The 23,861-nt window shown below is 59.9% G+C and overlaps 1 protein-coding gene and 1 long non-coding RNA gene across 5 annotated transcripts in view; both read right to left on the reverse strand.

Annotated features, from left to right (window-relative positions):
- CABIN1 (calcineurin binding protein 1) overlaps positions 1-23,861 on the reverse strand; it is a 150,921-nt gene that overhangs the window by 9,335 nt on the left and 117,725 nt on the right. For all 4 annotated transcript variants that reach the window (XM_038575806.1, XM_038575808.1, XM_038575807.1 and 1 more), the window contains exons 30-33: positions 4,577-4,740; positions 3,629-3,725; positions 2,030-2,704; positions 627-701 (exon numbers count right to left, since the gene is read on the reverse strand). In XM_038575806.1, coding sequence (XP_038431734.1) covers positions 627-701; positions 2,030-2,704; positions 3,629-3,725; positions 4,577-4,740 — 1,011 coding nt within the window. The remainder of the gene's footprint in view (positions 1-626; positions 702-2,029; positions 2,705-3,628; positions 3,726-4,576; positions 4,741-23,861) is intronic.
- LOC119866231 lies at positions 12,459-14,610 on the reverse strand. Its single transcript, XR_005379428.1, has 3 exons — positions 13,668-14,610; positions 13,429-13,568; positions 12,459-13,216 (listed from the first exon to the last, which is right to left on the reverse strand). It is a non-coding gene; the product is annotated as an uncharacterized LOC119866231 (long non-coding RNA).

A 23,861-nucleotide genomic window follows, 5' to 3' on the forward strand; every position in this document is an offset into this window, starting at 1 on the left:
TTCAGGGGTATCAACAGCCAGGGCTCCAACCCAGACCTCTTCCTTAGAGGAGGATCCGATGGCCAGAGCCTGGGAGGGCCTCATCCCTTCTCCCTGTCACCAAGTCCCACTGGCCGCCCTTCTGACATCTCAGACCCACCATCTCAGGCTCACTGCACCCCTGCACCAGCCCACCTTCTCCACTCAACAGCAGGGAGTCTTCCCTAAGCCTGGGGCCGTCTTGCTCCCTCCCTTGCTGAATAAACCCCCTGCCCTCTCCGCTCTGCTCCTATCCCACTCATATCCCAGCCCCACATCACTTCTTCCACCTTTGTCCCTGAATGAAGTAACCTTCCCTGGGGGAGGTCAGCTGGGTAAGGACATTCCCATTTGCAGAAAGGGTAGCTGAGATGAGGGCCCCCCAGGCTGTACACACTGAGCCAGGGGCTGGGCCCACCAGGGTCTTCCCCACCGGGGAACAGGGGGCTTCCTGGGGGCCCAAGCTCAGCTGCCTCCTGTGCACCTGCCCCAGCCCACGCTGACCCCAGACAGCCCGCCCTGGGGTGTACTCACGTCTTAGCGTGCCGCCGGGGCCTTAGCGGGGGCAGGCCCCATACAATGAGGCTGGCGCGCTGTGTCCTGCTTACCTGTCTCTGGGCAGCGGCCCCGAGGTGGCCCTGACAGAACTTGACGGCCTGCTCCAGCGCAGCCTCCTCGTCCACCTGAGCAAGGAGATGTTCAGTCAAAGGGCCCAGGCGGTGGCACTTGGCCTCCTCCCAGCCCTGGAGCACGAGGACCCCTCCCGCGCTGCCTGGGAGGCACGGGCACGGGCACGTGGCTGTGCTCTGCACCAGGCTGGTCTGGTCAACGCCACGTCTAGGGCCATGTTACCCTGTCCTCAGGGGCTGAGGCTGGCGGTCGGAGCCAGACCCTGCCCCTCAAGCGAGTGGGATGGTGGACCTTTCAGAGTCTGAGGTTTGGGGCAGGAGAAGGTCCGACAGACCCAGAGGCCAAGAGCCCAAGGCGCAGCGGGACGGCAGCAAGGCCAGGGAGGCACTGGGGTGCCCTGGTTGAGCAGCGGGCAGGGCGTGAGGGAGGCAGGCCAGGCCCAGGCGGCAAGAGCAGCCAGTCGGGGGCAGGTGCGGGGTGGGAGGGTGGGGGAGGGTTCACCTCCACCAGCGGGGAATGCAGGCCGGGTTCTTCCTAATTGGTCAACAAGGAAAACAAAGAAGGGTTAAATTAATCCTGGATGCTGGTGAGGGGGTGATAAAATGGCCACTCTTAGAAGTGGTACCACAAATAGACACAATTTGGGCAGAAACAGCTTATCAGGATGGGCACCTCTTTTGAGCCAGCTGCTGCAGTTCTGGGGGTACTTCGTGTGGGATTCATTTTCTTTTTCTTTATAAGAAAAGATGTTATTTATTTGAAAGAGGGAGAGAGACAGAGCACAAGCAGGGGGAGAGCAGAGGAAGAGGGAGAAGCGGGCTCCCCTGCTGAGCAGGGAACTGGACTCAGACTCATCCCAGGGGCCCCAGAAATCATTTTAAATAGAAAAATAGCTACACATCTAATGTATTTTAAAAAATAAATAAGAAGAGTGCAGAGCCTCCTCACGTCCCAGGGCACCACGGCCACCTCCAGATGACAGCACAACAGTCTCTGAGGACGTGCGTGCCCAGAGCACTGGAGTGGGCCAAGGGTCCTTCCGTCTCCCTGTGTTGAACTTGATAAGATTTCTGCAAATGGTTTAATTTCCTTTAAAGTCGAAAACAGAGTTTTCCAAGCTCACTATTTCTCCTTTTTGTTTTCTTTTTTTGTGTATTTTCCCAAACTCTCTTGAGATACAGTTGACAAAATCACTCCATACTTAAACATGATGACTGGACATGCTCGTGGTTGAAAACCTCAAATGTAGGAAAGCCAACAGCAGGGCTGGGGTGGGAAAGACACCTAACAAGCATCCCCCAAGGGCCCTAGCACCCCTGGACAGACTGAGAAGGACCTTCCATGAGAAGAGACCCGCCAGGCCTGCCCCGCAGCCACCCACCTGTTTGATGAGCATGTAGGTCTCGGACATGATCCTCTCGATGCGTCCCAAGTCGTAGGCCACACCCTTCTGGCCCTGCTGCCACACACGGTAGGCGTCCAGCAGGAGTGTCTTGCCCGACTCTGTGTCCTCCAGGAGCTTCCTCTTTCGGCTGGGCCGTGTGGGTAGCTCCTCAGGGTGGCCACCCCCTCTGGCCCCAGTGGTGGTGGTAGGGGCAGTGGCCAGGGCTGGCTGGGCTGGTGTGAGTGGGCTGGGTTGCTGCCGGGCACTGATGCTCAGCTCCTCCAGGGACAGCTCAGTGGGACGGCTCTCAGGGCCTCGGTCCCTTGGGGGACGGCCTGGCTGTGGTGGTGGTGCCCGTTCGGAGTCTGAGCAGCGAGCAGTGGCCTCACCCGTGTCCATGGGCTCAGTAGGCCCTGCCCGGGGGCTGTCCTTGTCCTTCCTCTCTCCGGCCTGGTCTGTGCTGTCTCCTGCCTCCATGGCCACAGGCCGGTGGTTGAGAGGGCCCACTTTGCCCCCTGGCTCGGCCCCTGGCCCTGAGCCATCAGCCAGAGGAGGCTTCTTGGAGTGGGGAAGGCCCTCTTGACTATCCTCAGGACTGGCCTTGTGGGGAACGTCAGTGGTCATCCTGGCTCCAGGGAGGCCACAGGCCTTGGGCCCTGGGTGTTCTGACCCCTACGAGAAAACCGAAGGTAAAAGACTGTGTCTTTGTGCTTCCACTACGACAAAGCACGCCTGGGTGTCAGGAGTCCCCATCTCAGGCCACTCTGGTCTGCCCATCAGCCAGTTGCCCCAGGCTGAGCCTGGAGACTTGCCTAAGGAAGTCTCTCCCTTTCTGCTCCTCCGGCCTGGAGAGGGACTGACGGGGCACTGGAGGCAGTGCTGCTCCAGAAGAATAGGCCTGGCTGGTACTCTGATGGCCTTCCTCTGAATGAGGGCACTATGGCAGTCCTGCGCATCTTACAGGGAGGTAACCTGCCAGGGGTCACCATACATGCTTGCTACAGAGCTGAATGCTATTCTGGGCTCTGATGTGTCCCTTATGCACAGCAGCCTGGGTGGAGTCTCAGGGGGCGCTACCCTGAGCCCCTGCACCATAGCCCAGCTAGTCCTACTGGGCAAAGGGCACTGCAGCAGCACTGCCCTGGCTCAGGTCCCTATGGCCCTTCCTGCTAGGGTGGTGACCTAACCTCGTAGGCCTCAGGTGCTTAGCTCTGAAAGGAAGCAAGGACTGTGCCTACCTCAGAGAGTGAAAGGGGACTAGGTGTGCCCGATGCAATCCAAGGTCCCGCACAGCCCATCAGAAGCCCACCATGTGCTTCAGTATCAGGGCTGCTGCGACCCTGGGTTCGACCTGCCAGGTGGGGGTACACTGCTCAGGTAGCAGCCTCAGTGAGGCTTGTTACTGTCCCTCCCTGACCACAAGTCCCAGACAGGCCAGCATCTCACTGTCTGGCCACCTCCTTATTGTGCTGACCTTCTCCACCGGGGAGGCAGGAATGTGCTCCTTCACAGCTGGGGACACTGGGACCTGCTGCATGGCAGTTAAGTGAAGGGCCAGGGCGACCGCCTGGGAGAGGACAGTAGCCGCGGGCATACCTCTGCAAGCTCGCTCAGAGTGTCCTCCAGCACCTTCACAGTGAGGATGAAGGCCCGCTGTGCCAGGACCTGGCGGTCAGCATCTCGCAGATACTTCCTGCAGACACACAGGGGTGGCCGGAGAAGATAGCAGAGCCTCAGAGCCACACGGCACTGGCTGGTGGACCATACTCCTCCCCGCCCCGAGAACACCTGCTGGTCCCCTGGCCTCCCTCCTGCCTGGGTCCACTCTCTGGAAGCCTTCCCTGAGCCCCCTACCTTGGCACCCCAGCATAGACTGTCCTGGGTCCTCCAGATCTGGCTGGGAGCCCTGGGAGCAGGGTAGGCAGGGCTGGGCCAAGCGAGAGCTGGGGGCCTCTGGCTTCCCTCTATAAAGCCTGTCTTCAGTGCACCCCAGACCCTGGCTGAAGGCCCCACCCCTGCTCCTACAGGTGAATGAGACGAGAGAAGGGAAAGCAGGGCAGGTGCAGAGGACAGCGGTTGGCCCACATGGGCCAGACCACGTCTCCCAGGATCCCCCACAACCCCTACAAGCAGTGGCTGCAGCAGATGTCCCTCAAGCCTACCCTTTCCCCTGTCTGGCAGAGGGATCCCTGGTTACCTGTTATCTGGCCTGTTATTACTTGCCTTCACCTGGGCGGGATACCAAAAGGTATCATTTGGAGACCTGTTTTCCTCACAACCTGACAGCACCCTGAAAGCCCCAAGCTAAAGGCAAGCAGAAGGAAAGGAAGGGTAACTTGTCTACAGGCTCTGTTCGCCCCAGGGTCCACAGGGCAAGGGTGTCGTCTAGATAGTGGGACAGAGAAGCCCTTGAAAAGAAGGGCTGGTCTAGGCTTCCCCAACCAGCAGAGAGACGCCCTGGGTGGGTGCACTCACGCCCTGAGCCACGATGGCACCAGCTGCCCTCAGGGCCAAGCGCACACCGGGCTGGACAGCTGAACTCACTTGCCCTGGTCCGGGGTCCGCTGCAGCATGGAGGACACCTTCAGCAGGGTGCTGTGGTCCCGGAGCTGGGCCAGCACCTTGAGCAGCAGCACAATAGAGCGGTTCATGTGCCAGGCGAAGCTGCCCGGCCGGTCGATCTCGTCCACGGGGATCCGCCAGATGCCCTGTGAGACGGACGGAAGAGGGCATGTGAGGGGGTTGCCGTGCCATGCGGAAAGGGAGCGTGACCACCCCAATCGGCCTCCCCTGCAGATGGCGACGAAGGATACGCGCACGCTGTCCTGCACTCGCTTCTTCTGAACGGCAGCGTGGCACGTATGTACTTGACCCGTCACCAACAGGAAACATGCAGGTCATGCCTAGTCAAATGCACCCCGTGGGGGAAACCCAGAACCTCAGCCCCTCTGCATAGGTGCTGATTCAGCCATGGGACCAATTCCTAGAACGAAACTGACAGGTCAAGAGGTGGCCACCATGAACCTCTGGCAGCTGTGCTGGCCCCAACCACGTGCACTCCCCCAGAACAACGCCCAGAGACTGGAGGGCTAGGCTGAAAATGACGGAGCTCGCAGGATGCCCAGGTTCCCTCCAACCTGCCTTTGTCCGGTATGCACTCCGCCCGGGACTCCCTCCTCCACCTCTCGGCCACCAACCTCACTGTCTGAAGGCTGAGCTGGTGCAGGGCTGGCTCTGGGGAGCCCTGCCACCATCTCCCTCAGTCCGTGCTCAGCCCACCGCTGCACTGGGCACCCTGCTCATCAGCAGCTCTAGGTCTGGTTCCCTGCAGCACCTCCACACCCAGCACAGGGTCTGAGACATACTCGGTCCAGTCAAGGCATAGTGGAGGAAAGGATGACCAAGGGAGCAAATTACAGGTAGACAGAAGCAAACCCAAGGCTGTGGGGCCTGGACTAGGATTTATGTCTCTGGGGCAGGACTCTGGGGGCCTGGAAGCAGGCTGGCTCACAGCTGGCTCCCTGCAGCCAACACCCTAGAGAGATTCCTGCCTAGAATGGAACAGGGCTATGAGCAATGCTGTCTCCTCCATCTGGGGCCCCTAGCAGGGTTCCCAGGGGGTGCCACTCCCAGGGCCTTATTCCCGTGGGTGCTCAGTGACTATCTCCAGGCTCTGGCAGTCCCAGGAGGGAAGTCAGGGCACCCCCAGCCCTGAGCCACTAGGCAAGAGAGGAGCCTAAAACCCATAACCCATAGCTCCAAGCCCCCACAGCCTCCACACTGGGTCACTGGGCTCACACTGGACACAACACCCCTACCTCCCAAGCAGGCTGGGGGTACCTGTGTGAAGGCTGGTAACCACCCTTCATCCCAGGCAGTGCCAAACAAGGCACCAGCTGCTTCCCAGCTTGGACCAAACCAGGAGGCTGAGGCCATGCTCACTCATGGCACAGACACCAACACTGTTATCTTCCCACTGGGCCCAGGTGGCTTCTGCAGCAGCTCAGGAAAAGCTGCCACCTGAGAGGACAACAGACCACCTTTGAGCAGCTGTCTGGGCAGTGTGGCTCTGACACCCTGGCCCCAGATGGACAGCAGTGGCTGAGAAGGTGCCATCTCTGTTGCCTGGCAGGCTTAGCGGTGTAAAATTAAAGAAGAGCCTGGCTCTTCCATGGCACTGCTAACATCACCGTGTTCCTCACTACGGGCTCGCACAGCTATGCCAGGGAGGGCAAAGCTCAGGGATGAGCAGGGACTCCCTCAGGGTAACACAGCATGAGGGGCAGCCCCAGAGTTGGCCCCTCGCCATGCCCACAGCTCTGAGGACAGTCAAGACAAGCCCAACCAGCCCAGAGGGAAGCCCCCACCATCTGCTCCAGCCCTCTGCTGCTGGCCTCTGGCTCCTTCCCGCACCTAACAGCAGAGGGAGAAAGCCAGAAACACAGCCCGACCATGTGCGGAAACACCGCAGGCGTGTACCCGGGCTGGTCCAAGGCCACAGGCCAAGTCGGGGAGCTGGGTGTGACCCCACCGCTCCCAGATCTTACTCTTCCTTAGGGCACAGAGGAGTGCACTCTGTTCTGCACTGTCAACCGTAAGGGTACAGAATGACCCTGCATTTCCGCTAAATGCCTCCCTCTTCCCTGGCATCTGGGGTCAGAAGGTTTCTCTCAGCTGTCGTATGAGCACCTGAGGGTGGAGGGTCTCCTGCTATTCTTCGGGGGGCAATCAGGGAGGACAAATGGAAGACTCATATTTGTTCCTCCAAATTGTGTTTGAGGGTGGCTATGGGAGAAGGGTGCTGACTTCTCTGGACCTTGCCCTGGTAAGCGGCCCTGTTCCTCCCATGTCATCCCTGCCATCCACGTCAGTTGAGTCAGGGCACAGGCAGGGGTAGGGGAGGAGGTCTGAAGATAGGCCTGCCAGGGACTCGGGGTGAGCCTGGCTGTGGGGTGGGCAGAGGCAAGGGTCATGGGGGCCTCTGATATGGTGCCAGTGCCTCAAGAGGCTCCAGGCACTGGGGTACATGGTTCCCGATGCCTGGCCCCATAACCTGACCAGTGGGCACCAACCTCGGCCTGCACATCTGGGGAGCACAGTATCTCCAGAGGTGGTCCATTTCATCCTTGATAAATTGTTAGAAAAGGTTTCTTGTGCTGTGCAAGGACCCCAGGATTGTTCCCACACCCCATCCCTCCCTGACACCCAAGCCTGCACTTTGTGCTCCTAACATTTCCACCCCAGCTTGGATCTCATCCTGCCTCTTCTTTCCACTCTTGCCCCTAATCCATCCACCTAGCCTGGGCAAGGACAAGTTAGGAAAAAGATCATGTGACTGCATCCTTCCTCTTATATCCTTGACAACTAGCTCCCTCACCTACCTCAGCTGCAGCCTGAGCCTCGCTGGCCTCTGCACCCCTCCTCCCTTGACTCACCATGCCCACCCCCAACCCCTTACAGAGCCGTGAATTTTATGCTTCTTACTTTCTCAGGTGCCCTCTCACCTCCTCTACTCAGCCAGCTCTCCTGTGTCCTCTCAAACCTGGCCGTGATGTCATCTCCTCTCTGAAGCCCTCCTGGCTTGCTGCCCTCGTAAATCTCTGGCAGGACCACTTAGGTTCAGGGGTAGGCCTGTGGCTGGGAATGCATCCTACATGGGGGCCGGTCTGTTTCAGCTCCAGGTCCCCAGGGGCCAGACGTAAACCTAGCAGAGCAAGCAAGGTGCCCAGCTTCCTGTTTGCAGAAGCCTAGCTCTTCCATCTCCCCACCAGTCCCCTCATCCTGGAGATCTCCAGGGTAGGTGGGAAATAATTCCACTCACTGGAAATGAACGTCCTTGAGAGCTCTGGGTGTGCACATGAGCCCTACACTGGGGGACTGGCGGGCGGGGGAGGGGGACATTCCACCTTGCCGAAAGGCATGATGGCAAGTCAGCAACACGCTCACTGAGGGCAGGCAGGACCTTGGGCTGCTTGGAGGCATACCCCTCTAGGCTCCTGATAGGATAAGGGCCAGCTCTCCCCTCTCTCCTGAAAAATGGCATGGGGTGGGGGAGGGCAAGAAGGTGATGCCAGACACATTTGGCCCTCTGCAGGGTAGGCCAGGTGACCACAGCATACTTGGCAGATGGTGGGGGGCATGGGTAGCACCCCTGCAGAGAGGGGATCCCAACTTGACCCCAAGTTCTAGAACCAAAGACCAAGGCCTCGTGGCCTTCCTGCCCAGGCATCTTCCTCACCCTGCCTGACCCCAAGTTCTAGAACCAAAGACACAGGGCAATTACCTGTTTAGTTTTTTTCTTGCAAGAGGGATGGGGATGTGCCAAAACAAGCCAGTAAGCATGCTAAACTAAACCTCTCTGGAGGACTCACTGCGTCACCCCCTGAAATGGGCCAACCTGGGACTGTGAGTGGTAGCCTGGCACCGCTAGCCCCACCGGCAATCAGACGAAGGCAGGGGCTGTCATCTGCTCGGTGAAGCAAGGCAGTGCACAGATAAGACACCTTCCGGATGCACAGTGAGCAGGGATGGGAGCAGGGGTCTGCTTGTCACCTGCTCCCTATCACACCATGGCACCGCTGGCCTGCCCACCTCACCCTCTGGAATTGCCTCTCCCACCCCTACCCTTCCTTTTGCCCCCATTCCTGATTCCCGGGATGATGCTCCCGGGCAGGCACTGACAAATCTGGTGGCTTCAGAGTTGCACGATCACGGACGTTTTCAAGCACACTTAGCTGGCTGAAACTGCTCACTGTGTAGGTGGGAACCCGAGGCCCGCTGAGGGGCACTGCACCCCAAGCCCCATTGCTGGATGGCAGCCAAACCCAGAACGCATGTGGACGCCCTCTCATGTCCGGGCCAGTGGGTTACCTTCCACCAGCGACTGACTGACAGCCTGGCTGAGCAGCCTCTGCACCGGCCGGACACGTCTGTGATCACACTGAGGGCAGAGCACGGTCCCTATGCCTGAGAGCCAGACTCCCAAAGGGCTTCGGCCAATCCCTGAGGAGGGACAGGGCCAGGACACACCCGGTGAGGACAGGTCTACTTTGTAACCACGCATTCCAGGGCATGGTTTGGCGCCTTTCACATGAGGGCTCCCTATTAATCCGTTTCCTTTCCAGATACGTGCGCGCAGCCATAACATACCGCCACCTATTTCAGAAAGGATGGAAGACCACACAAATCAGGCAGAGAGTCCATAGAAAATCGGAAGGGAATCACAGACACCATAAGCCCTGGGGAGGTTCCTGCAGACATGCAGCTAGCCTCCAGGGACAGCTGGCCTGAAGGCGTGCAGCCACCAGGCAGAGTCATAAGCTGGCAGGGTGGCAAGTAAGCCAACAACTCTGCCTTCTGCCTAAGCAGGCAGTGCCGGGCTTCTGTGTTTGCAGCCAGGGCTCCCCGCCCCATCCCAGCAGCCCCAAGACAAGTGGGACACTTCCCGCACCCCCTACGGAGGAGAAGAAGCCAAAGCACACTCCCACATACTGCCCCTCAGGAGAAGACAGCCCTGTCATGCTGTGCCTGCTGTGAAGCCTCTCCCAGAACCAGGGAGCTCCCAGGGAGGGGACAGGCACTGGGCAAGGGATGTCTGTGCACGAGAGGGAGGGGTATGGCCAGGTCCCACCTGCAGCAGCAGGGGCCACATGCACAGGCCCCTGGGAGGGCGCTGGGGATACGCCAGGAGGCATCTGAGGGGGGAGGAGGAAGGGGCCTAGTGAGACGGGGGTGGGCAGCAGTGCCCGAGGGGAGGGGCAGCTGGGAGCAGCGTGAGGGATGCTTGCACTCAGGGGCTGGAGAACAGGCCAAAGCAAGATTGCAGAGGAGTGAGGGCAGGAATAGGAGCCAGGGGCAGCAGGGACCCCATGAAGAGGGTCTGTGATGGGGATCACCCTTGAGGGAGGAAGGCAGCACTGGTGCCGGGCGGGACCCGGAGGGGCATGACTCAGGGCCTCTCCTACTTCTCCCCTGTACCCCACCGAGCTGCCCTCCTGTCCCGTGGCTCTGGCTGCACCTCAGGATTCCCTCTGCCAGAGCGCAGGCACACACTCATTCCTCCCTGGGATGATGCCTGCTGGGAGAACTGTGGGCAGTTGGGGGCGCACAGCAGCAGCCTCAGAGCACTTAGAAACAGGGGACGGTGCTTCCAGCTCCACCCACATGCTGCTCCTCTGGGAACATCTCAGCCGACCCTCAACCTGTCCAAGTGGTTCCAGGCTCCTGGCTGGCAGATGAGGTCACTGAGACAGACTATAACTACCTGAATAATTCATAGAGCCCCAGACTCTGGGCTGAGCGCTTGATACAAGTTACCAAACCCTCCCAAGCCTCGAGACTTGGGCATCCTCCTGCTGCTCTTAAGGAAACAGAGCTTTAGGAGCTGAGCTCCACACTGTGGCAAGCCTGGGGGTTCATGGAGGGTGGGGCTGGCCAGCATGGTCGGGGACCTTCCTAGATGAGCTGAGAGATGGGTTGGTGGAAGAGGTGGGGTGCTGCTGGGCCACCCTGCACTCTTGCCCATGAACACACTGTCCACTCACAAAGGGGCCTGGAAAGCAGGGTGAGGCTGATGCCTGGGCAGGAAGGCCATGAGGCCTTGGTCTCTGGTCATCAAAATCTTGGCAGGTGGTGGTACCTCAGGGATGGAAAGCAGTTGCCCCCTTGTATAGAGCACTGCTTCTTGCTGCCAGGCTAAGGTCGTGCTCATTCCTAAGGCTCATGGTGTCTCCAGCACACCGTAGTCTGTTCTTCCTGGAGTGGCAGGGACTCCTCTCTCTCTCCAGATTCCTGATCAGCTGGCCAGTCCACACCTCCCTTACTGCCTCAGTGTGGGCTGGAGGGCCTTGCCTATCCATACTCCTGGAGCCCTGTCTCTCTGCACACCAGCAGGGCTGCCAATACAGCTTCCTCCCATGGCTCAGAACCAACTCTGAGCTTGGCAGCCCAAATCCACAGATCCAGATACAGTTCTGATTCTCACAGTAGCTCCAACTGCCCTCTGAGGGGCTGTTGCTCAGGTCATTCTTAACAGTACACCACAAGGTCATTCTGGGGTTCCCGGATGCCCTTGTCACCTTCATGATCCCGCTGGGGCCTCCTCTACTCCAAGGGCACAGGCAAAGGCTCCTCCAGGGAAGCAAGTGGCTCAGAAATGCCAAAGCAGAGAAGGAGGCAGGTGGGAGGTGTGGCCCAGTCAGACCCTCTGTTCCATCTAAACCACACTGAGACCCCGGGCATGGGCTTATCACTGAGTGGACGAGGCTCAGGCCATGGGGACTGGGTGTGGACTCTGATTCATCCCACACTCACACGGGCAGGGACTGTCCAAGTGTGTAATCAACCCACCCCTCATTTTCCAGAAGGGAAAAGTGAGTTCAGACAACCTGCCTGAAGCTACCCAGCAACCTGGTGTGGGACCAGACGCAGGGACCAGACTCCTCCTCTTTAGGTCTCTCTCCCTGCATCTTCGCTGAATGCTTACAAAGGTACAAGAGGTCAGCAATGTGATCTGTGATTTACAGACTAGAAACAGAATCAGAGAGCCAAGCAGTGATACAAAATCACTTCAGTTCTGAGCCAGGGCCTTTGAAGACCTGAGAACACCCCCCTTGGAAGGGGAGGCTGGAACTGGAACACCTGCTGGCAGAGGATGGGGAGTGAGTGGCCTCTGAGTGCCTCAGAGACCTCATAACCTAGTCCCCTGAGCCCCTGTTTTGGACATGACCTCCAGCCTCTGGAAGACCAGAAATCCGCTGGGTTCCTATCGTCCCCCGCTGCCTTACCCATGGGACTCAGACATCCCTTCCCTACTCTGCTATTAGTGGAGTCATGCCCAGCTGCAGCACCTGGTAAGGCTCAAGCAGGAGGACAGGAGAGAGTTACCACCCCTGGGAGCACCCAGAGAGGTGACAAAGGAGGTGGCTTGGGTACCTTGGGGAAAAACTAAGCAGGGAAAGGCAGTGAGATGCCTCTCCCAGAGCACTGTGGGAGACTCAGAGGTACTCAGTCTGCTGAGGCAGCAGGCGGGCAGCTGGGCAGGTGGCTGGCTGGATCATCTCCAGGCCACCTTAGGCCGCTGCAGCCAGAGGGCTACATCTGCCTGGGGCCTTCTCAGGCCTCCCCTACCTGACCAGGGGCTGTGCACAGGGTGCTTATAAAGGCTAGCTCTTGAGATCAGTAGCCAGTCCCAAGGACCTGACTCCAAGATTGCCCTGCCACAGCCTCCTGGACTCTGAGCTGTCCAGGGGAGGGCAGGAGCAGCTGCGTCTCTCTTGCTCGCTGGCACCTCAGGCCCCTGGAACAGAGCTTAGCCTTCCAGTAGGGGAAGGGAAACCCTCCCACATGAGAGTCAAGCTAGGCAGACAGGGATGTGGGCCCATGGGCCTCCCTGAACAGCCTTCAGGAAAGGAATGCTCCAGGGCAAAGCCACAAATGCTGGCCTCCAAGTCCCCTCAATCTCTGTGCAGCTTTCAGGTGCCTCTGAGTGAGTCCCCAGCATGAACCAAGGCCTAAACAGGCTCTGGAGAATCTCTGCCCCAGGTGAATCCCCTTTGGGTGCTGGAGAGGCTCAACTCAGGAGTTGCTCCAGAGCACCCACTGGGTCTCCCAGGGCAGATCAGCCTGGCAATTGTGCACAAAGGCAAGTGCATCCCAGGGGCCAGGGGTCCCGTGGATGGGTCAGGCACACCCACCGGACGGGGTCCCTGCTAGTGGGAGAGATAGACACACATCCATCCAGGGTGAGGGGAGAGGAGGACTGCTTGGTATGAGGAGTAATGGGCTAAGACGATAAGGACTTCGGGGAGCGGTATTCAGGGAAAGCCAGAGAAAAGCCAGGACGAAGCAGGAGCCAGAGGAGGAGCCTCTGTCAAATGGGGAGAAAATGGGCAACCCCCTAGGGTTGACCTTATTGCCTGGAGTATCCTGAGCAGGAGAACAAAGGAGGATGGAATTTTTTTCAAGTTTATAATTTTTATCTTAAGTTTTAATTCAGTAAACAGAACACCGATATCTTTTTGTATCACCAAAAACTCCTGTCATTGGGCACCTGGGTGGCTCAGTGGTTGAGCATCTGCCTTCGGCTCAGGTTGTGATCCCGGAGTCCTGGAATGGAGCCTGCTTCTCCCTCTGCCTGTGTCTCTGCCCCTCTCTCTGTGTCTCTCATGAATAAATGAATAAAATCTTTAAAAAAAAACAAACCAAACTCTTGTCATTTAAAATGACCACAGCACATCACCCCACCGGTGTACCCAAACCCACCCAGTCTCCTCCTGGTGAGCACCTGGGGCTGACTGAACAGCTTTCCCCACAGATCTTTTCTCTTTCTCTTTAGAATGGATACCCCAAAAGGAACAAAAGAGTAGGTGTGCAGCAGCGGGGCTTGGGCAGCTGACCTATGACAAGAAGTGTGTGGTGCTGGGGGGTGGGGGTGGGTCCATCATCCTGGGCCTTCCTAGTCCCCAGCTGGCCCTGACTGCCATGCCACAGTATGACAAGTGAACAGGCCTCCCAGGGCTGCTCGGCCCCAACATTCCTGTTCACAAAAAAACACAATGCTGTGAGCACCCAAAGGAGAATCCATTCCCCAGGCAGAGGGATTCCTGCAGCACCCGCCCCCCCCAGGCATGGGTACAGTGGTGACTCAGCGCTCCAGGCAGGCGAGGGCGGGCAGCCTGCTGGCATCCCATTCCCAGGAGCAGTGGGCTTGGGGCTGTGGCAGCACGCTGCTTCCAGATGAGGACCTGCTTTCATGCATGTGGCTGGAGCTGGAGAGAGCAAAGGAGCCCCTCAGTAGGGAGACGTGCTGGGGTAGATTAAGACCTCTCCCCTCAGAGAAGCAGAAAAACGTTCCACCGTCTAGCCTCAGCGAGGCAGCTCGACCAACACCAAGCTGAGCCAGGACAGAATCTGGACCCTTGGCCCTCAGGTTTGGAGTAGTCTTGGGGAGTATATCAGCACCCTCTGAAGTCTTAGGGAGACACCTGTCGTGGGCAAACCCAATATGAGCCTCCCAAACGGCAAGACTACTTGGAGAGGGTGTGTAGGGCTGCACTTGGCAGCCGTGAGCCTCAGGGGCCAATGGTACTGTCGGCGCGCCTGTCCCGCTTCTCCAGCACGGGATGTCAGTGCGGAGCGCACCACCAGACACTTGTTCAGAGCACACAGCCAGCACGGAGCTGAAACTACAGCAAAACTCAGACTACTCTGCCCTTCCCACTGCACCCCACTGGTCCCCATGACAGACAGAACGAGGCTGGCAGGGTGGCCCCTGTCCCACAGCTGGCGCGGTAGCTCAGGACTCCTGAGGCCATGACTCCCCATCTTCCTGGTGCCCTGAAGAGCTAAGGACCCTGCCCCTCGCACAGCACTTGGAGCCACTGTCCGACGCCAGGCCTGGGGTTGGCGGCGCAGCCAAAGGTAGGCTAGACTGAACACCCCTGGGGGCAGGAAGCCCTGCAGCTTCCACTGCGAACCCAAACCCACCGGGCCGCCTCTCTGGCCGCAGGGCTGTACCGAAACCGCCAGGGGCGCCGTTGCCCTCACCCGCCCAGCGGTCCTGGCTGGGCTCCCGAGGGCAAGGGATTCCCCGCGCCATCCACAGGTAATGAGTCCCCGGCACAGGCAGGGGCCGGGGAAGCCTGCAATTTGCCTGCAGCTGGCACTCGCCCGCTCCCAGCCTCTTCTGCTAAACGAGACGTCGCACACCGGGTCCCCAGAACCGCCGGCTGCCCCTCCCCTCCCCCGCCCCGGGGAAAAGCAGAAGCGACAAACAACTAAGTGCGCGGGGGGAGCCCGGCCCGGCCCCTCCACCGCGGCCCCACCTGCGTGCGCCCCCCCCCCCCCCCCCCGCCGCGCCCCTCCGCCGCGGGGCAGGTCCTGGCCCGGCTCGGCCCCGAGCACTGGGCGCTCCCGGCCCGCCGGCACCGTCCTCCCGCCCCCGCACGGCGGCTATTTATAGCCGGGGAAGCACCGCGCCCGGGCGCCGCTGCCCACCCGGGCCGCCCGCTCACCATCCCCGGAGCGGCCCGCGCTGCTCCTCCTCGGCGCCGCCCGCCGCGAAGTTGCTCGGGCCGGCGGCGGGAGAGCGGCTCTGGCTTTCGCTTTCGCGCGGCGCGGCGCACACCCCCGCGCGCCGGCTCGCGGCCCCGGGCTGGGCTGGGCTGGGCTGGGCTGGGCCGGGCCGGGCCGGGCCGGGGCTCGCTGCGTGGGTGCGAGCGCGGGCTCCGCCGGTGCCCGCTGCCCGCTGCCCGCCGCCCGCCGCCGCCGCCGCCGCCGCCCCCGCCCGGCCGCCCACCTGACGCTGTGCAGGGCGCCAGCCCCGGGGCATCGGGCGCCGCGGGCCCCCGCCGGCCGACTTCCTCCGCCACGGCGCCCGGGAAACCACGGCCCGCGGGCTTCCTGCTGCGCCTGGCGGGCCGGGGCCGGGGCCGGGGCCGGGGCGGCGGGGGGGCGCGGGGCCGCGCGAGCCGGCCCGGGGAGGGCTGGGCAGCAGCCGCGGGACGCGGGCAGCCGGCGGGCGGAGGAGGAGAGGCGGCCGCGGCCCCCCCGCCCCGCCCCGGCCCGGCCCCCGGCCCCCGGCCCGGCCCCCGCCCCGGTCAAGTTCCTACCCGCCGGCTCCGCCGTGGCATCTGTGCAGCGGCGCTAGGGCGGGCGCCGGGCCATGGCCGCGGAGGCTTGTTCGCTCGCGGCGGGCCGGGGCGGGGCGGGCAGAGCCGGACGGGGCGCGGGCACTCGCTCCCTCGCTCGCCTGGAAGCGGGCCCAGCGACGCCGCCGACTTTTGCCGGCCAATCCTCGCAGGTTCCCCGGCCCGGTGCGCGCCGGCGGCGGGCTGCCCACGCGGCGAGGAGGCTGCGGGTCCCGGACCAGGCGGCGGCGGGGAGTGCGGGCGGCCGCGGCGGCCGTGCGCGGCGCCCCCTGGAGTTGTGCCAGGCGAGGGCCGGGCGGAGGGCAGAGGAGTGGGTGTGTGGGGACACGCAGCCACACTGAGCTGTGCTTGGATCCAGCGGGGCAGTGAGAGGTGGAGTAAAGACTTTCCCACCGACATCCTCGGGGGGAAGGGCAGAGCAGAGATGCCACTGCGGTCCCCCAGTGGGCTCTGCAGCTGGCAGGGGCCCCGTTTCCCAGTTGGGCTGTGGAGGCTGAGCCTGGAGAAGGCCCGGGGTCAAGGTGGTGGGAGTAGCCAGGCTGGGCAGAAGCAGGGTGGGCTCAGGATCCCCTCTCAGACTCTCTTCCAAGAAAGGCAGTAGCACCCCTCCCTCTCAGCACACGGCAGCCTGGAAGGCTGAGGAGGAATATGAGGAATGGGCTCAGAGAGAAGAGCCTCACCCCAGAACGTAGCACCATGCCCCCAGCACCCACAGCTCCAGTCTGCACACGGCACTGTGGGGCACGCTGCTCCAGAACTGCCCACCATCCACCAGAAGCTCCTCCCTGGTGAGGAGAGGGGAGGCCAAGCAAAGGCAGGGGCAGTGGATGGAGAGATGCTGCACCAAGCCCTGGCCTGCCCCCACAGGCACCCCCTACCCGCTCCCCAAGCTTCTCTCTCACCACCTCAGTGCCATGAGTTCCTTGCTTCCTTCTCTCTCCCCACATACCCAGAGGCCTCGGATCCACCTGGCCCCTATTCTGGTAACAGTTGTCCTGGTGCCATCTCCCTGAGCCAGCTTGTTTCCACCTATCCTACACTTAGGCTAGTTTCTGCCCACTAGTGTTCCCAGTCTTCTATGTGCCCCTGCCAGGTGCCCTTAGTCCAAATGGGCTGAGGTCCAACCTACCCCTTCAGCCAGAGGAATGTCACACTCTCTATCCTCCCTCCCTCCTGGGGGAAGGGGGTGGCCACAGAGGCAGTATCTGGGCACCCCCTGGAGGACCACTACTCCCTGCCAGGCACTGGAAGAACTAGGCTCTGGTTCTGGGGGTCATTCACTTGCAGGGAGACAAGCATGAGCACAAGCCACCCCAGGGTTATGTGAGGACAAGGATCTCCCAACCGAGTGCTCGCCACAGGTCGAGTCTCAGAGGAGTTCTAAATCCGCATGGCACCCAAGTCACAACAGCTCCTTGCCATCTACATGCATATCATCACTTGACACTCGTGTGAGGAAAGGTTCAGCAAGGTTGGACACTTGTTCAGAGTCACACAGCCACAAGGTCAGTATGGCCAGAGCTGGGTGACTCCTCTTGGCTGTACGGAAGGCTGGAGCAGACAAGTGGCACTTGTGCCTTGCACAGTTTATGATCTCACTTCATACTTTATCCACTTCCTGTAAGACAGAGTCAGACTACAGGAGGCTGAGAACATGTGCTCATCACACCTAGGCCAGGAAGAAACTGTTGAGTATGTCGTTCTCTGGAAACCAGCCCTTGTGGAGCTCGCACAGCACATTGAGGCCCAGGGTGGGCTGGGGCAGCCTGGCGTCCTGTGGTCTTGGCTGTCATAGCAGGAGGGAGGCCCGTAATGCGTGAGGGGTGCTCAGGGGTTCTGTGCCAGGCCCCTGCCCAACAAAGTCTCTGGGGAGAGACTAGCCTGAGACAATGTGTGCTCCCAGGGATCTCCAGCTTCCTTGGCCCTGCCCTGGGCACCTCACGGTACCCCAGCTCCCTGGGCCCTGGTTTGTGCAAGCCTTCTCCAGAGCGCCATGACGTGGGCATTCCATCTCTAGCTGAAAGACCACGGCACTAAGGCCCAGAATTGGGAGGTGGGAATCACTCTCCCGGAGCCTCCAGGAGGAAGCATTCCTGTGCACACTGGAAGCCCCCTGTGACAGGGGACCCTGGTGGGCCTGCATCATCTGATTTCTTCCTCAAGAATCCTATGAGCCCAAAAGAGCCTTGTGCCCCCTCTGAGACTTAGTACCCTACGCAGGAGAGCCCCATGGGTTCTAATTGCCCACTAATTGCCCTAATTGCCCACAGAGTACCTGGACATGCAGCCCAGAGGCCTCTGACGGCTGCTATCTGGGGAGGACGGCAGCTCATCAACCTCAGGGCCACCCCTGAAAGCCTGGGGGCTCCTGCAGCACTCTGCCAGCCTCAGGGGCCCAGGAGGCCAGGCCACCCTAACCATGCTCACCCAGAGTCTGGCAGGAGGCCCAGTGAGCAGGGAGAGGCTGGTTTAATCTGTGGGCCGCCTACTCTGGGTCGATCCTGGGGATCGGGGTGCCCCTGCCACCACCTGTCTGGGTGTTCGAAGGTCACGGTCCAGCCTGTCCATGGAGAAGGATTGATGTTAGAAGTGGATATGCTGGCCCTGGGCTGCATGTAGGCCCAAGCCTCCTCAGCCTTGGGGCAAGAGGAGCCCCATGCCATCAGGGTGCGCCACTGCCTTTCTAAGGGATGTCTGACCTTGACACTCCAGAGCAAACTCTGACGATTGATCGGAAGAAAACAAAAGTCCTGAGCACATGGCCCGGTCACTACAGAGACTTTCCCAGGCAGACCCCTCTCCCCATTCCAGCTCCAGGACAGGTGGGTCACCATGGAGAGGATGATGGTGGCAAGGGCAATAGGTAGGTGGCCCTGAGAGCCACCTCCCCACCCCTGGCCCAAGGACCCCAGTTAAGTGCTGACCCATCACATCTCCAGCTGCTGTACACCCAGTGGGGAGGCAGACTGGCCAGAGCTTCACCCATTTCCACATTGAGAAGTTGGGCAGCCAATATTCCTCTTTGCAGGCCTGTCTAGGGACTCCCCCCACCCTGTGCTGGCTGGCCACATTTATTCTCTATACCACAGTCATTTCTAAAATGCAAACTGTTGGCTGCCCTTAGGATAAAGGCCTGGCCTCTCCTGAAGCACATGCGCTCCCATGAGTGGCTGTAGAGAGCAAAAGGTGAGCTGGCTCTCCAGGAGCCCAGGGATGGTCACCAAAGACAGAGGAACTAGAGAAAGCAAAACTGAATGCCTGTGGCCTTGTCTGTGTGAGTAGCTCCTAGTAGGAGCATATTGGGTGAGGAGGAGGGTGAGCAGGGCAAAGTCTGAACTGTCTCGTGTCAATGTTGAGTGAGGAGCCACAGAGAAGGTCAGGAAACACTGGCCTGTGGGGCAGATGCCGTCATCCTGTGTTACCAAGTAGAAAGGAAGACATGTACCCAGGTGTGGAACCCAGACCAATAGGTGAATGTGTGTATGTCCCCAAGCCTCTGCCTCACCATGTCCCACCCTGGGGCAGACCAACAGAGAGGGCAGGTGGGCACTATTCATCCTCATAAGTGACCTCATCCTCTCCTGGTCACTTTCGAGTCACCATAGCAGTGCAGCCCCCCAGAGTGGTAACCACAGCCTTCTCTGGAAATAGGTACTTGGCCTTTGGCTCACGTGGCAAGTGAACTCCACAGCAGAGGTGGGTTCCCGGCCCAGTGAAGCCAGTTAGATCCTAGAGCTGGGCTAATGCCCCACGTGCTGCCAGCTGAGCTCCCCAGACCATGCGGCCCTGGCGGCCGCCTGCAGCCATCTCTTCTCAAGGCCTGAGCCAATTCAGACCTGCAGGTCACTCCTGGTTCTTTTCTGCTAGCTGTGACCTTAGTCCCCACTTGACATAACCCCATCTTCCTCCTGGGCTGAGTCCAATGCTGCCTTTAGGTGGCAAGAATGCTCCTGGGGTTAACAGTCCCAACCCTCAGCCTTGGGGTTTTGAGCTGCCAACTGGTTTGGAGGTACAAGGCTTACCGCTGCTTATCTGTCTCCCTGCTATAGGACACTGGCTCTGTGTGATCTGTGCCTGGGCACCCTCTCTGCCAAGAGCATGCCAGCCTGAGATGCTGGGCCTTCCAGTCTCACGCTAGCCAGCTTCCTACCCACCCCCGCCCCCGACTGCTCAGACAGTGAAACGTGCCTCTCCTCCCCCAGGAATACAGACCCCCAGCTACAACCCCGCTTTATTCCCGTATGCCAAAGCTTCTGGTACTCAGAAATTCTTTAGACTGTGCTCTATGGCAGCAAGGTGTCTTTGATGTCCTTGAATCCAGCTGTTTGGCCTGAATGCCCATAAGTGAGGATACAGTGGTAGGGAAAAGGGAAATGACATGCCTAGGAAAACAGCCTGGCTGAGGTGGGCAGGGCTCGATGCAAGAATCCCTGTCCCTCAGGCTAGGACAGGGACCAGCATGTGGGCCTCTGGCACACATACATTCCTGCCCGTGCCTAAGCAAGAGGGAAATGCCATGTTCACATCCCCAGTCACTATGAGGCAGACAAGGACTCCAGGGCTCTCATGGACAGGGACTGATGCAGCCACAGTCCACATCCACTTAGCTTCCCCAGCGCTTCCAGCCCAGCCAGCTTGGGAATCCAGAGCAGGGGTGGCCACAGAGGGACAGAAACAAGGATGAAGCAAAGAGGCAGGCAGCTTCCTGAGGAAGACACAGTGGCCTTTGGGCCGGGTGCTGCTAGACAGTGATCTCCCCACACAGGGGAACAGAACGGAGGAGAGACAGGTGGGGGGCCTGGGACATCGGGGACAGACAACGGGACCCCACCTGGAGAGGCCTCTGTGGAGAGAGAAGGGTCCCAGGCAGGGCAGAGAAGGGAGGCCAGCAGGTGGTGAGGCCTCTCGGGGCAAGCTGGGTCTTGGGATATGATTGATGGGGACCATGAGTACCTCCTTGGAGTGAGAAGACACTCCTCTGAGCCCACCCCCATGTCAGGGCTGGTAATGAGAGCCCGCGTCCAAGCTTCTAGAATCGCCCACTCTTTGGAGGACTGCTGAGCTGCTTCTGCTTCATCTCAGGAGGGAAGCCTGCATCCTAGAAAAGCCATGTCTGACATGCACACTGAGAAAACTAGGACAGTCTATCTATCGTCTGACCCCAGGCTCCTAATAAATGGCCTTTGTGGGCTTGGGAGGTTGGGGGTGGGAGGGGGCAGCTCTGGCTCCTCTGGCTGGGCTGCTAAGTGAGAGGGAGTGATAGGAACCTCAGCAGGGCCAGGTTTAAGGCTGAAGTGGCTGTGGTAGACGTGGACCATGCCAGGTTTCTTCCCTGGATGGCCCCCACAGGATCCTCGTGCAGGGAAAGGCCGAGCTGAACAGTGGACAAGGGGTGAGCAGACACCAGCCACAAGACAGAAGCAAAGTCCTAGCAAAGCTGGCACCTCCATGGGCATTTGGGCTCCCAAGCAGGCCTCCACTTTCTTCTGCCCCATAACAGCCACAGGCAGAAACCCCTCCAATCTTGTATATAGCATCAGAAGGGGAACAAACTCATCCAGACTCTCCCTGCAGAGCAGCACTCAGTCCCCAGTCTACAGAGGTGCCCCCAAAGCAGAACACATTTGAAATGTGACCAGAAGACACGAACCAGGCACAGCACCCCTTCCCTCTCTGGAGTGATGTGCAATCTCTGTGATGGCACTGAGGCCTCCCACCCTGCTGTGAGGGGATGGGACAGGGACAGGGTATCCAAAGGGATACCTTTGGAGTGGGGTCACCTGTTCAGAGTGGCTCCCACTCATGCAGGATGCTCCTGCTGGCCCACTGCAGAAGGTCAAAGCCCAAACGCAGCACCCTTCTGGGAGCTGAGCCACACCAAGCTGCAGGGGACATGTGTCTTACTCCTCTGTAGCCAGAACAACCCTCCTCCAGACTCCCCTCTGACACTCCCTACACAACACTCTCCCTAACCTCTGTAGCCCCCAGGCCCTTCTCCAGGCCTTCCATCTGAGCTACACAGCCCACTGCTCTGAGAGCTCCCCACTTGACCACGGCACTGCAACTGGGACCTCCTGCAGTGGGTGCCGCACTGCCACAGGACAGAGCCAGCCTGCTGACCATGGATACAGATGGCCTTCAGGGCAGACCCAATCTACCTTCTCCACCACGGCCTGCCCTGAGCTGTGAGGACCCTTACACCGCCTCCCTCGGTTCTCTCTTCTGGAACACCTTCTCCCTGGTCTGACAATCTGGCCAACTTCAAGGTCAGTCCAGGCTTCCAGAAGTGTTCTTGACTACCTGCCCCCCTTCCACTTGGTGAGCCTAGTAGATACCCCTCCCCTGCACCCACAGCATCCTGAGACTCACAAAGTAGTGAGTCAGGGTGCCCAGGCCAAGTGCTGGGGTGGGATGCTGACAGCCAACCTCACATGGAAGTGAAGCTGCAGTGGGCACAGGTTCCTGTGCTCCTGAACATGGCTATCTCTTGTCACCCAGGAGAGGGCTCCTCATCTCCAGCCCTAGGGGGCCGGCCTTCCATTTCAAAGGCCTCCACAGCACCGCCTCATTGGTTTTCACTAGCCACCCCCCCCCCCCCCCCCCCCCCCCCCCCCCCCCCCCCCCCCCGCAGCCAAGCCAGGCTCATTTCCCACCTGTGAGGAGCTTGGGCTCGAGCTTCAGCCACACCATAGCCTGGAGCCTAAGGAGCCCCACCTTCCAACTAGGTCCACCTGGGTCTGCCTCTGGGAATTAAGCCCAGCACTGACCTGACGGGGCTGAGGTGGCCAGGACCCGAGAGATGCTCTTACTGCAGGGGGTTCCCTGTGGCCGGGGCTGGGTGGGCCTCCCCTGTAGCCCAGCGTTGGCCCTTACTTGTACTTGTCCTACATGGGAAGTTGGGGGAGTGGTGTGTGGCTGGACAGAACCTGAGAGTCTGTGCTGCTGCAGGTGATGGGCTGGAGTTCACGGGCAAGTTCCCTCTGCTCTGACATACCCTGATTGTAGATTTCTTATACATATTTAGAGATCAGCATTTCAAAATGTGTTTTTAATCAACTAAATTCCTGTACTTCCTTCAAGGGGCCTTGCCAATTGGCTCCAATCCATCTCACCTTCTCCACTGGCCCTAGTGAGCCCTGACACCCGTGTGCCTTATGTCATCTGGGTCCCTTCCCCCCAGCTCCCTCCTTCTCCTGTGGAGACCTTCTTCTGGGCACAATGTCCACGGGGCACATGGCAGGCAGTACAGTTATAACCTCCTGAGGTAGGTCTTATCAGCCCACTTTGCAGATGAAGAAACAGCCTCACAAAATCTAGCTGGCTTGCCTCGAACCACCCAGCTGTATGGGTGGAGCCAGGCATGGAGCAGGAGCAGGGCCTGGGCCTGCCCTTGTGAGGGAGTCCTTGCTCTGCCCCCAGGGGCACTAGTGGTCACAGCCTGTCACCATGGAAACCAGGCAGGGACTCCAGGAGCTGGAGCTCTGGTTTGGATTTTAAACCCAATGCTGCTCTCTCAGAAACAACTTGGTCAAACTTTCCAAAGAGGAAAAGTGGAAATGAAGGGGGGCTGAAGGAGGAGGAGGGGGAGGAGACAAATTCCCAGACTGAAGGCCTGGCCACTGTGCTTGGGAAGCCTCCTCTGGGCTAGCAGAATGGTGGCAGGGCAGAGACCTGCAGCCTCCCTGGGGTTCCTGCCCCTCCTTCCCGGGAACTTGGGCAGGGCAGGCAGGAGGGAGGGAGTGTGCCTGCAGCAGGTGGCACCTAGCCCTTCCTGTATGCTGGAGAGGCCCTTTCATGTGTCCCAGTGGGGTGTGTGAGAAGGCGTTCTTTTGGAAAATGGGCTGGAAAACCACTGACCTCACCCACTGGCCCACCTTTGAGATGGGGAGACTGAGGTCAGCAGAGACCAGGACCAGGAAGTCAACAGCCCAACTGCACTCTCAGGGCAGGGCAGCATGCACCTGACCCAGAGTGGGGTGCACAGGAAGGCATGTGGGTCAGGCATGTGGTATCTCCCATCCCAGCCATGCTCTGGGCCCTGCCTGCCATCCACAAGCCCTGGCCACACGTGCAGAGGCTTCTGGCCAGAGGGCCCTATACAGGGCAACCTCACCATCATACACAGTAGAAGATGGGAGACCTCAGACAGAGTGTGATATTCACCCCTGGTGCTTAAGGGC

The sequence above is a fragment of the Canis lupus genome, chromosome 26, assembly GCF_011100685.1.
Source record: "Canis lupus familiaris isolate Mischka breed German Shepherd chromosome 26, alternate assembly UU_Cfam_GSD_1.0, whole genome shotgun sequence".
In the NCBI taxonomy this organism is placed as follows: Eukaryota; Metazoa; Chordata; class Mammalia; order Carnivora; family Canidae; genus Canis; species Canis lupus.